Here is an 11,580-nt window from a genome sequence, read left to right on the forward strand (position 1 = left end):
CATACATTTAGTTTTTATTTCAAAACTGACGTGAAACAGATTATTGTTGAATTATACACAAAATATTTAATAATTCAGCATATACAAAGAGAAATCTAAGATTTACAATTAATCATAGAAAAAAATCTAAATCTTGGTTGAATGGGATTAAAGTCAAAGATCCCATTAATTTCATACTGACATTAGACAGACAAACATGATACAGTTGGATGAAGTCAAACATGATGAAACTTCTTTAGGAACCACATACACCTGCAGATACGTCTTATCTCAGGTTCTCAGGCCGCTGATGATTACCATTGCTGCTCATAGCGCTTTCACGTTTTGTGAGAAAACTATATAAAAAATAGAGTTAAAAAACTTTAATACCTGAAATGAAGACATACAGGTGTTTACAGTACCATGCAGCGATTACATTTACACAAAGATAAACTTGGTCCATAAATCCTTGTAAAAACTATTTTTTTATTTTACAGATATAAACTTTCACTTTTTCAGGAGCTCTGACCTATTATTTCATACATATCCTTTGAAGCAACAGCGATCAGGGCTTTTCCCTCTAAAACATCTTCAGAACCTCCTCTGATTCTTGGCTCCTTGTCTGTTTGTTGAATAATGAACCAGCAGAAAGCTCCCGTCAGTCAGCATCTATTTACAGGACATTCATTAAATACATGGGAATAAATTAAGGGAGCAGTTCAGGACATGTACAACGTCTCAGAGTCCGTCTTCCTGAGTGAACAGCCTTCTTCCCCTGGCGGGTGGAGACGGTCTCAGCTGGAGCTGCGGGGGGAGGATGGAGAGCGGTCAGATGAGTCCTGGTGAAAAGGGGAGTGTCAGGTTTGGCTGGATTACCTGTCGGCAGCGTCCTGCTCCGCCTCAGCACTGCTGGATTCCCGCAGTTTTATGGTATCTACAGAAACAAGAAATCAAGTTAACCCTCAAACTGAAATGTGAAGGGTGAACAGAAGGAGTCAGGTAGAAGCTCCCCCACCTTGAATCCAGCGGATCTGCGTCGCCGGGCCGTAGCCTTGCTCGTTCTTAGCAGCTATGCGGAAGACGATGGCCGGCCTGTTGGAGGCGGAGCTGTCGATGTGTGCGTTCTCCAGGTTGGAGGAGTTCACTGAGCAGGACGTCTTGGTGCCTCGGTAAATGCGAATGAAGGCCATCTGGCCGGGCCGCTCCGAGGAGGCGGCGCGGCTCTTCTTTACCGCCAGGTACATGGAGTACTCCAGGATCCGGCCCGATGGAGACAAAGGAGCTTCCCAGGTGATCTGGACCGAATCGTTGGCCTACGGTCAAACAGGAAGAAACACAAACACTTTTTCATTGTTCTCCTGACAGCTTTTCTTTAAAATAAGTTTAACCAAATGTATATTTATCTAAAAAAAAAAAAAGATTTTTTTTCAATCCAAAAATACATTTATAGGTTTTACTATAAAAATTAATTATTTTTACTAACTTTATGAAAACTCTTGTCCCAACAAAACAAAGTTGGTTTTGAAATAAATATCTGTTAAAGCTGAAGCCGTAGATCTGTTTTTATCAAACTTTGCATTGTGTGTGTGTTTTTTTTTTATTTTTACTATTTTCTGTCAGAGTGAGAGATTTTCTGTCTTTGCACATTTTCTTTAATCGTCCAGAAGCAGCTGAATGAGCGAGGATCTCCATGGCAACATTCAAATGCTAAACATCTTCGCACACCGGCCACTATTGCTGGAACAAACCATTTTAATAGTCGACTAATCACTGATATTTTTCTGATTAGTTGACTAATCGGGTCATGAGAAAACTGGATGTAAAGCACACATCTTAACCATCATTAGCTTTAAACTAACTAAACTAACTAAAAACTAAATATACAGCACTACCTGCAATTAAGCTAGTGTGAATGATGTAAGCTGAATTTTGCTGCTGAAGATGCTGAAGCTGATAGCTGAAATCACTGAAGCTGATAGCAGCTAAAATATTAGCTGAATGCCAAATGAGCCTAAAAAACTGAAAAAAGGCTGAATTAGCCAAAACAGCTAGCATGTAGCTGAAATATTAGCTAAGCTCCAAAATAGCCTTAAAGAAATCGTAGTAAATACCAAAATGGTCCCAAAAGCTAGCAGAATGTTATCATTACTTTCAACTTTAGTACACTCTGACTCCATAGAATATAAAGTAACGACTAATTGACTATTAAATTAGTTGATTTGTCGACTATTTTCAAAGGCCCTACAGTTGTGGTTGTGTCCAAATTCCTCCACTCAGTCCATTACATAGTGTTTGTATCGTTTGTCTGAATGTCCACCCAGAGCCCTAGAAATTTCACAGAAGACCGGCATCACGTGGAAAAAAAAAGGTAACGACAACAAAAAAGAAACTGTGCAAAAATATCTGCAAACAAAAAAGCGATCTCAGCAAAAATAAAAAAGGATCTGAAAAACAAGTGATCGCACCAGAAGTGATCTGGTTTTGTTATATGCAGCAGTGCCAGAAAAAGGAGGAAAAGAACAGTACGAATTAGAAAACGATGAAAAAGTAAGTGAAGATGTTCATGTTCAATGTAACCCTTTAAATATGTTGTTTGATTAAACCACATTGCTCCAGGTTTGAAGGTCAACCGGAGGAAACCGGTTCGTTGTTAATTTTTATTTTTGCTGCAATCACTTTTATGTTTAGAGTTACTTTTTATTTTTGCTAAGATTGCTTTTTTGTTTGCAGATATTTTAATTTTGCACAGTTTCCTTTTTTGTTTTCTGTTACTTTTGTTTTTCTGCGATGGCGGTTCTCAGCCACCGTTAGAAGTGGGAAGAAATGTTGGTTTTAAATTTGTAGACTTTAAGCGTGGCGAGCTCGTTGTTGTGGCGTTCCGCTGCTGCTCTCACATTCTTTCCCAAAATATTGTTAAAATTTAAAACATGAATCTTTGGGTCAAGAACGAAATTACATAACATAGAAGGAATGTGGGCGTGGCTAACTAAAACCTCCGTTCCCTAGGAAATCCAAAAATGTACTTTTGCTGATTCTTCTAAAAAGTGACACACCTATTTTATTGACCTATTTTACACACCTATTTTATTTTATTGACCCAAAAATAAATCAGCCAATCAGGGCAGGTTATGCCAACCTAAGGAGCAGCGAGGCTCCTCCTCACCTTGCTGATCCGGACAGCAGAGGGCGCTCCGGGGAAGCCGGGCTGGCAGGTCTTGAACTCACTGGCGGCGCTGAAGTCTCCCTGACCGAAGCAGTTGATTCCTGCCACTCTGAACCGGTACGCCTGGCCAGGAAGCAGCTCGCGCCGCTCCCTGCCCTGATAGTCCTGAGGCCCCGGCGGCTTCCTGCAGGGAGGGGGCTGATGGGAAACGACAGGAGACGTGAGCAGGAGAACGAGGAAGCAGAGCGGCGGCATGCGCTCTGTTCACCTCTTTGCTGTTTGGGGTTCTGCTGCTGCCCGTCATCGGGTCGCTCTCAGCGGGCAGGAAGAAGCGGCTGACTTCAGAGAAAAGGGTTTTGAGGACCCCGACATCAAACCACTCTCCGCTGTCAGGACTCCCCTGAGCCTGCGGAGAAAAGAATCACGGTCTGAATCCACGATGGAGCTCCACCTGCATGTTAGGAGCGTGCTCCGACCTCAGGTCCGGTCGGTCCTCCTCTGCTGTCAGCCACAGCCGCTTGATTATCTGTCAGGAGGTAAACCAACATGAAGGACAGCATTTTGAAGGTGATGTTTGGGTGTCAGGGCTACCTGGCTGGCTCTGGGGTCTGCTGTCCTGCTCTCCTGGTGTCAGCCGTCCACCAGCTGCAACAGTGAAGAGTGAGGAACCCACAACACCAGAATCTGATCTGTGATGTCTGATCAAACACTCCTACCGTGTTTGAATGGATCTGCTTTCCTCTCAGCGCTCTCTTCCTCCACGTCCAGCAGCTTTATATCCTCCTGAGAGCAAACGGATGATTATTATCTACGGACAAACAATTACAGTAAAAGACACTCCTATTACTTTGTCATCATAAAACTCTTAACCCCTTTGACTGAATTTATTACCATTTATATTAACATATTCTGCAGTAGTTTTTCCTGTCAAATGATGCTAAATTAAATCCAGGATTTAATACAACATAGTGACACACAATCTGAAGGGGTTAAAGTACAAACATCAACTTTAAACACACTTTGCATTTTAGAACTGGAAGTATTTGTTTTTTTGATCGTTTTTTTTTATTTGGGGGGTGGGGGGGGAGGGGTCAATGTGTTTTTTTTATTTTAGTACCTGTTTGATCCACGTAATGTTTTGTTTTTAAGTCACATAAAAAGACTAAATAAAGGACAGACAGGAGGTCCACGATACACTGCTTTATAGTAGTGCCGGGAATCACTGGGTACCTCGCGATACGATACAATACAGTGGATCACAATATCTATGATATTGGAATAAAAATCATCTGTAATAACTCACATTATATAGAAGAACACACATTTTTAGTAACATACATCCCCATTTATTTTTAGCTTGAACACAATCATAACTAGAAAAGTTGCATTACCTGTGATGATGTTAGTGTGAATGCTTTTAGAGGAAAGTACTGGCTGAAGATGCTGAAGCTTTTTGCTGAAAATGCAAAAGCTATTTCCAAAATGTTAAATTTTCTAAAATACTGGAAATGTCATTAATGAAAGAGCACTGAAGTTGACCCAAATTTCTTAAAGTTTTGTAGTAAAATTGCTTAAAAATCTCTGCCAATTTTGCAAAAATATTTAGTGTGTTGCTTAAACATGAGCTAAACTCAGATTTAGCCCCAAAGAACATAGTAGATGCCAAATTAGCCAAAAAAGCGAGTTTGTGGCTTAAAAACGAAATAAATTCCAAAATAGCCAAAAATTCGTCAGTAAACTAAATTAGTCAAAAACATTAGCATGTTGCTAAAATAGAAGCTAAACTCTTAAGTAGCTTAAAAAAAACCCCAGTAGATGACAAATTAACCAAAAACGTTAGCATGTTGCTAAAATATTTGATAAACTCCTAATTTTTTTGAAAATTACTACAAAAATGAAAACATAGCCCATGAATTTAATTAAAGGTTTATTGATAATCTAGTTAAAATTTTGAAATTTGAAGACTTTCTCATTCATTTCATAAGGGGCATATTTTTTATTATTATTTCAAAAAACTATAAAGTGTATAAAAAAACAAAAATACAAGCAGTAATGTCCTGAATGAGCTGAACGTTTTGATACTAAGGTGGATGAAATCACTGAAAGTGTGATTGAGTTTTACCTGCTGAAAATGTACAGAAAGAAGCAGAATTACTATAGTCTGAATGTTTAACAAGCAATCACACAATAACACAACTTGTGTCTTATTTATTATGGTTTTCAAGGCTATTTTGGAGTTTAGCTAATATTTCAGCTACATGCTAGCTGTTTTGACTAATTTAGGTTTTTTGTATTTTTTAGACTAATTTGACATTTAATTCACATTTTAGCTGCTATCAGCGTTTTCAGCTTCAGTGTTTTTATCAATACATTTCTTCAGCTATCAGAACGAGCAATTTCCGAGTCCAAATTCAGCTTACTGTATTTACACTAGCATTATCACAGGTAATACTATATATCTAGTCTGTAGTTCGTTTAAAGACGTGCGTTTTACATCCACTTTGCGAATGACCCGATTAGTCGACTAATTGGAAAATGACCAGTGATTAGTGGACTGTTAAAATAATGGTTTGAGGCAGCACTACTGCAGATGAAAACCTCTTGCTGAAGAGACGTGGCTCCAGCTGCTATGTAAATGAAGCCATTCATTTTCCCTGTAAATAAAGCAGTGTTTCCCCATCAATTCTACATGTTCATTAACATAAACGTAAAAAGCAGCTTGCTGTTTTCCTGCGTTTCAGAATCTTTTGGAATTTAAACACCGGCTCGTCTCCTGCAGCAGGGGTTAAAGGGTCAGAGGAGTTCCTCTCACCTGAGCGCCGCACACCTTGTCTTCGGGGTCTGTGGCTCCCTCACTTGGAGCTTGGACCAACTGCACACCTGTGAGACGAAGAAATTCAGGTAAACAAAAGCCGTCGTGTTTTTGCCGTTTCTGGATAGAAAAGTTCTTGTGACCTGCAGGCGGCCCGTCCGTCCCGCTCGGCTCCGACGGTCCGCTTGGCAAGGTGGATTTGCCGTGTGGATCACTGGTGGCTGTGCTGGTTTGACACGCCGGTTGGATCTGAAGGATGTAGCAGTCCGCTGCAGCCAGGGGGCGCCACGCCACGTGCAGCATGCTGACGGTGGATTTGATGAGCATCACCGGCTCTGGGGCGGCGGGGAGATCTGGCGGCAGACGAGAGGACGTCACGTTTGTAATCCGGACTTCTTGCCTGCACCGACCGTCCTCACCTGTCTCCAGGTACCACAGGTCTTTGCAGCAGACCTGGTAATCCCAGCTCTTGCGGTATCCGTCGCGGCCGCTCCAGATGTACAGCCTGGAGCCCACGGCTGTGCTGCAGTGGCCAGCCCTGGCTCTGGGCCTGCAGGCGTACGGATCGTCACAGGTGGGCCCCTGACTCTGCAGCTGGGCCTCCACGTCCTCCGGCTGCTCCGGGCCCAGGTTCTGCCAGCACATGGTGTCTGTGACGGGACGCCAGAACCGTCACCTCTGCTGTCTCTGTGGACCACGCCGTTCAGCTGTACGGTCACAAGAACTCACCCAGGTTGAGCACGCTCAAGGAGTTTGTGCAGACCCACTTCACCGCTGAGTCTGTGTGTCTCTGCGGCTCCGGAGCGGGAACCCAGCCGCCAAAAACGTACATCCTGCAGGCCAGAGGACAAATCCGGTTTTCACACCATGCATTTTGAACCCAGCGGATCACTCTCAGGGGGACAGGGTGGCTGGAGCCTATCCTAGCTACTGTTTGGTGAAGGTGGAGTGCAGCCTGGATGGGACAGGACAATTTAGAATCCTCAATGAACCAATAAAGCATGTTTCTGGACTGGTGGAGCAAACCCAGACATGCACGAGGAGAACATGCACACCCAGCTGGGATTTGAACCAGGAAGTCGTCGGCTCTCCTTCACACGTCTGTCTTACTTGTTTCCGATGACGTTGGCGGAATGAAGACTTCTGGGTAGAGAAGGCGGACCCTTTGGCTCAGGCGCCGACCAAACCATCGAGTCTGCAGAGAGGAGAGTCAGTTCTGTTACCACCACCCAGAAAACTCAAGCCAGGAGCAGGAAAAGAATGAAGATAATGAAAAGGGTCGGAAAAAAGAGACGGGACTGATTCAATTCCAAAAGTAAAAGGTCATCCCTCATGAGGACCGCCATTTCTACAGAGGAAAGTACCAAAATGAAAAATCAGAATTTATTTATAAAATGTTCAGTTTAGTTTTTAGAGCAGCAAGAGGCTGAAACACACCTTAGGTTGCAGGCCGAACACACTAGAACTACATTTTTAAAACTTTAAAAACGTAACTTCAACACTGACCAAATCTCAGAATACAGTCGGTACCCTAACCCGGTACTGGTACCTCAGCCTGGTCCACGTCAGGTACCCCTCTGGAACCAGTACTGATCCACGTCCTGTATTGGACTGGTACCGGTTTGCAGCCTAGAGGTTGGGGAGCCTTGATTTAATTGAATTAAAAAAAACAATGAGCTGGGGAAATCCAAAACGTACATTTTTGAGGCTGAGGGGTCCTTAACCAAACCTCAAAATGTGACGACTTGGGAATGCTGGATGTAAACACATGTTAACCATCATTAGCTTCAAACTAACTAAAAATAAAGACAATTAAGATGATAGTTTATTCAACTTTTAGTGAATCGTGCAGCTTCTTTCCTTCATTAGATTCTGTGATTAAAACAAGATTAAAACAAATAAGGTCGACATCTGAAACATGGAAAAAATTTTCACAAAAAAAAGTTTTGGATTTGAGTCACTGAATCAAATATAAATAAAGTGTTTTTTTGGTGCTGAACACTCACAACTTTGTTCAACTTTACTACACTCTGACTCCATGGAATATAAAGTAACGACTAATCGAATATTAAATTAGTGCTCAACCATTTTAATAGTCTATTAGTCGACTAATTGTGACAGCTCCAGCTATTGATAACAAAAATATAAAATGATCTGGCGGTCCAGATATAATCACCCAGGGGTCCAGACTTGGACCCGTGTTTTAAAGCTTATGCACGGACGAGTCCCCACATACGTTTGTTGACCTTTAAACCTTTTTGTGTTTTGGCCCAAACTTTGAGGCCTAGGAAGAAAAAAAGTCTAAAAAGCTGCAACAGAACCAAAGATCTCACCCTCTAAACGTCGCTCCACATCTTTGGAGTTCCCTTCGACCAGTTCGGGGTTGGATGTATTATACCACATGTGTCAAAGTCAAGGCCCGGGGGCCAAATCTGGCCCTCTGGGTAATTCTATCCGGCCCTCCAGATCATTTTAATTTATTGTTATTAATGATCTGATGTTATCTTATGCTCATTTTTAACTTGTATAATTTTGACAATATATATTTTTACAGAGAGTAAAATATTTAAAGTTATTTAAGGTTTAAGTTGTTTTATTCTGGGATAATATTCCTGCATTTTTACTATTCACAATTATGTTAAAAAGTTACCGTTTTAAAGTATTAAAAATGTAGTTTTAGAGTGTTCACTAAATGTTTCTCCTGTTCGCCCGGCGGCCTAAGGAGTGTTTTGAATTTTGGCCCGTTGTTTGATTGAGTTCGACCCTCCTGTTTTATACCGTCTGTCTTTGGGTTTGATGCTGTCTTTTATTTTTCTTAAGCACACTGATTAAAATTAGTACTACATAAAAAAGAACTGACCTACTTCTTTCACTCTGACACCTGAAGAAACTTCCGGCCAAAGCGTGTCACAGATACTCAGACGCACTAGAGAAAGTTCTGGAGAAAGATTCTGTCAAGGACAGAAGGTTTACCCAGATCCAGCTGCCAGGTGTCGTTCAGCCGGCTCCCCTGCATCCCTCCAAAGATGTAGAGCTTCGGAGAGCCCAGTCCGCTGTAGGCGACCGCCGTGTGGGACTCCCGCGGTGACGGAGCGCTGCCCTTGGCCTCAGGGATGTTCCAGCCCCTCACCCCCGACAGCGTCTGCAGCTCCAACTCGTACAAGTCATCCAAGTATCTGAAAGCACAGAGGGGTGTTTTTACCCCGTCGACCAGCTGCGGGGGCGGTCCCCTCCTCCACACTACCTTGGCACATTTCCATTGGGGTCTTCGCTGTCGTTGGCTATTCCTCCAAACAGGTAGCATTTGTTCCCCACGAGAGTGAAGCTGTGACCGATCCGAGGGCACGGGGGCACGCCGTTCCTGGGGGCGCGCGGCTTCAGCTTCTTCCACAGCCAGCGGCTGGCCTGCAGCTCGTACACGCTGTTGGTGTAACGTCCATACTCGACCATGCCGCCGAAGATCAGAACGCGCGTCCCCTCGCACACCAGGCCGTGGGCGGCGCAGCCGGGGGGGATGTCGCCCCTCACCGCAGGCAGAAACCACTGCTTTGACACTGAACAGAGAAGCTCGACAGTAAACATCAGGATGACTGCAGCAGGTCCACAACTCAGGTTCAGAAAGGTGAAACTAACACTGGGAGGAGCCATCCACATATACTTCCTGGTTTGACAAAAGATGACCAAAAAACATAGAAAGAAACTGTCAGAAAATTTGGTATGACTATGCTACCCAGAATGCCTAGAGGAGTCACGAGGCAGGTGATTGGTCAGAGAGGTTAAGGGAAGTTTTCCTAGAGAACTATGTTGTGCTTCTTTTTAAAATGGGCGGGGCCAATGCCAGCTCCACTCCATTCTGATGCATCCACTGTCAGACAAATCGATCCATGATCGTCTTTGTTTTCCTCGTCTGAGCTGAATCTGGATCTAAACTTTTTGTCTGGATGGTGACGGTATTGATCACCACTTTGGTTCCACCGCTAATGTTAGCTTGGGGTTGTGATGGGCTGTAAACTAGTGGGAGAGAGTGTAAAGCATGTGTCAAAGTCAAGGCCCGGGGGCCGAATCCGGCCCTCCGCATGATTCTATCTGGCCCTCTAGGTCATTTTATTTTATTGTTATTATTGGTCCGATGTTATCTTGTTCTTATTTCTAACTTGTCTAATTTTGAGAAAATGTATTTTTATGGAGAGTAAAATATTGAAAGTTCTTTAAGGTTTAAGTTGATTTATTCTGGAATAATATTCCTGCGTTTTTATTATCCATAATTATGTTAAAAAGTTTCAGTTTTAACATTTTAAAAATTGGCATTCTGCTAGTTTTTTTTTTATTATTTTAGCATTTACTAAGATTTTTTAGGCTATTTTGGAGTTCAGCTAATATTTCAGCTACATGCTAGCTGTTTTGGTTAATTTAGGCTTTTAAAGGCTATTTTGAAGTTTAGCTGTTTTTTCAGCTACATTCTAGCTGTTTTGGCTAACCTTTATTTATTTATTTTTTGCTAATTTGGCATTTAGCTAATATTTTAGCTGGCTATCAGCTTCAGTGCTTTTATCTATCAATTTCAGCATCTTCTGCAGCCAAATTCAGCTTACAGCATTTACACTAGCATTATCACAGGTAATGCTATAAATTTAGTTAAAAATTCACAATTTAAAAGTTTAAAATGTAGTGTTTAATAAATGTGTATCTTGTTCCGCCCTTGACCTAAGGTGTGTTTTGGATTTTGGTCCCCTGTGCAAATTGAGTTTGACACTCCTGGTGTAAATAAAGGGATGATGGGATATCAGAGGAGGCTTACCTCCATGCCAACCACAAAGTAATTTGGTTTTGGCTAAAATCATAATAAAAAGACTACTGGGAGAAAGTTTACAATCTATAAAATTATAGCTGGGGTGGTTGGCTGTTAACTTGAACAATTTGAAGTAGAGAAAATATTTTTAGCTCAAACAAAATGTAATTTTTTTGTTCAGAAATTAACATGGCGGGTTTATATTTAGCAATTAAACTTTTACAAACATATGTTTGCTCGGGTTCTATGATGCTAACGTACTTTAAAGTTGTGTTTCTACTCGTTTTTATGATGCTAAGTGTAGCCGCTAGCTCTTGTTAGCAGCAACAGCCCCACAGCTGTGTAAAAAATGAATTTGTGATGCTGCCCTGTAGGCTAACGTGAGCCTGTGGCACACAGCTCCAGAGAACGCTCTTTCTTCAGACGGATGCTAAAAACATTAGCCGCTGCCCTGCTAGCTCGCGCGCCGCTAACGTTAGCTCACCGGTGTTGTAAACATGCAGATCCTCCGCGATGCCCTCGTTCCCGCCGCCGAAAACGAGGATCAGCTCCCGGATGGCGGCGGCTCGGTGTCCGTGTCTGGAGCGCGGAATCACGCCGGTGACCGAGTGAACTTTTCTCCATTGCGGCTCCTCGACTCTGGAGCTCATTTTCCCCGTTCAGGAGGCAGAAGTTTGGCGCTGTTGACGTTTCAAAGATCTGGGCGGGCCCAAAAGAAGAACTCTAACGAAGAGGTGGAAAAACGAAAGAGGTCTCACTTTTTTTGGTTTTCAAAGAAAAGAGAAATCATAGAAGTATGGAACTTTTTTAAGGCCATAAATATTGGAAACCAAAATA

At 42.5% G+C, this 11,580-nt stretch overlaps 1 protein-coding gene and 1 long non-coding RNA gene across 2 annotated transcripts; both read right to left on the reverse strand.

Moving 5' to 3' along the window:
• Nucleotides 1-141: 141 nt before the first annotated feature.
• On the reverse strand, nt 142-11,510 carry hcfc2 (host cell factor C2). Its single transcript, XM_024294621.2, has 16 exons — nt 11,228-11,510; nt 9,199-9,508; nt 8,928-9,130; nt 7,065-7,149; nt 6,684-6,787; nt 6,374-6,604; nt 6,098-6,307; nt 5,955-6,022; nt 3,859-3,925; nt 3,734-3,787; nt 3,619-3,668; nt 3,411-3,548; nt 3,143-3,340; nt 995-1,292; nt 856-913; nt 142-783 (listed from the first exon to the last, which is right to left on the reverse strand). The coding sequence occupies exons 1-16, from the start codon at nt 11,391-11,393 to the stop codon at nt 774-776; spliced, it is 2,250 nt and encodes a 749-aa protein (XP_024150389.1). The 5' UTR covers nt 11,394-11,510; the 3' UTR covers nt 142-773.
• On the reverse strand, nt 2,752-3,117 carry LOC118598092. The gene is made up of 2 exons (XR_004947193.1): nt 3,077-3,117; nt 2,752-3,045 (listed from the first exon to the last, which is right to left on the reverse strand). It is a non-coding gene; the product is annotated as an uncharacterized LOC118598092 (long non-coding RNA).
• Nucleotides 11,511-11,580: the final 70 nt, after the last annotated feature.

The sequence above is a fragment of the Oryzias melastigma genome, linkage group LG23 (genome assembly GCF_002922805.2).
Source record: "Oryzias melastigma strain HK-1 linkage group LG23, ASM292280v2, whole genome shotgun sequence".
Classification (NCBI taxonomy): domain Eukaryota; kingdom Metazoa; phylum Chordata; class Actinopteri; order Beloniformes; family Adrianichthyidae; genus Oryzias; species Oryzias melastigma.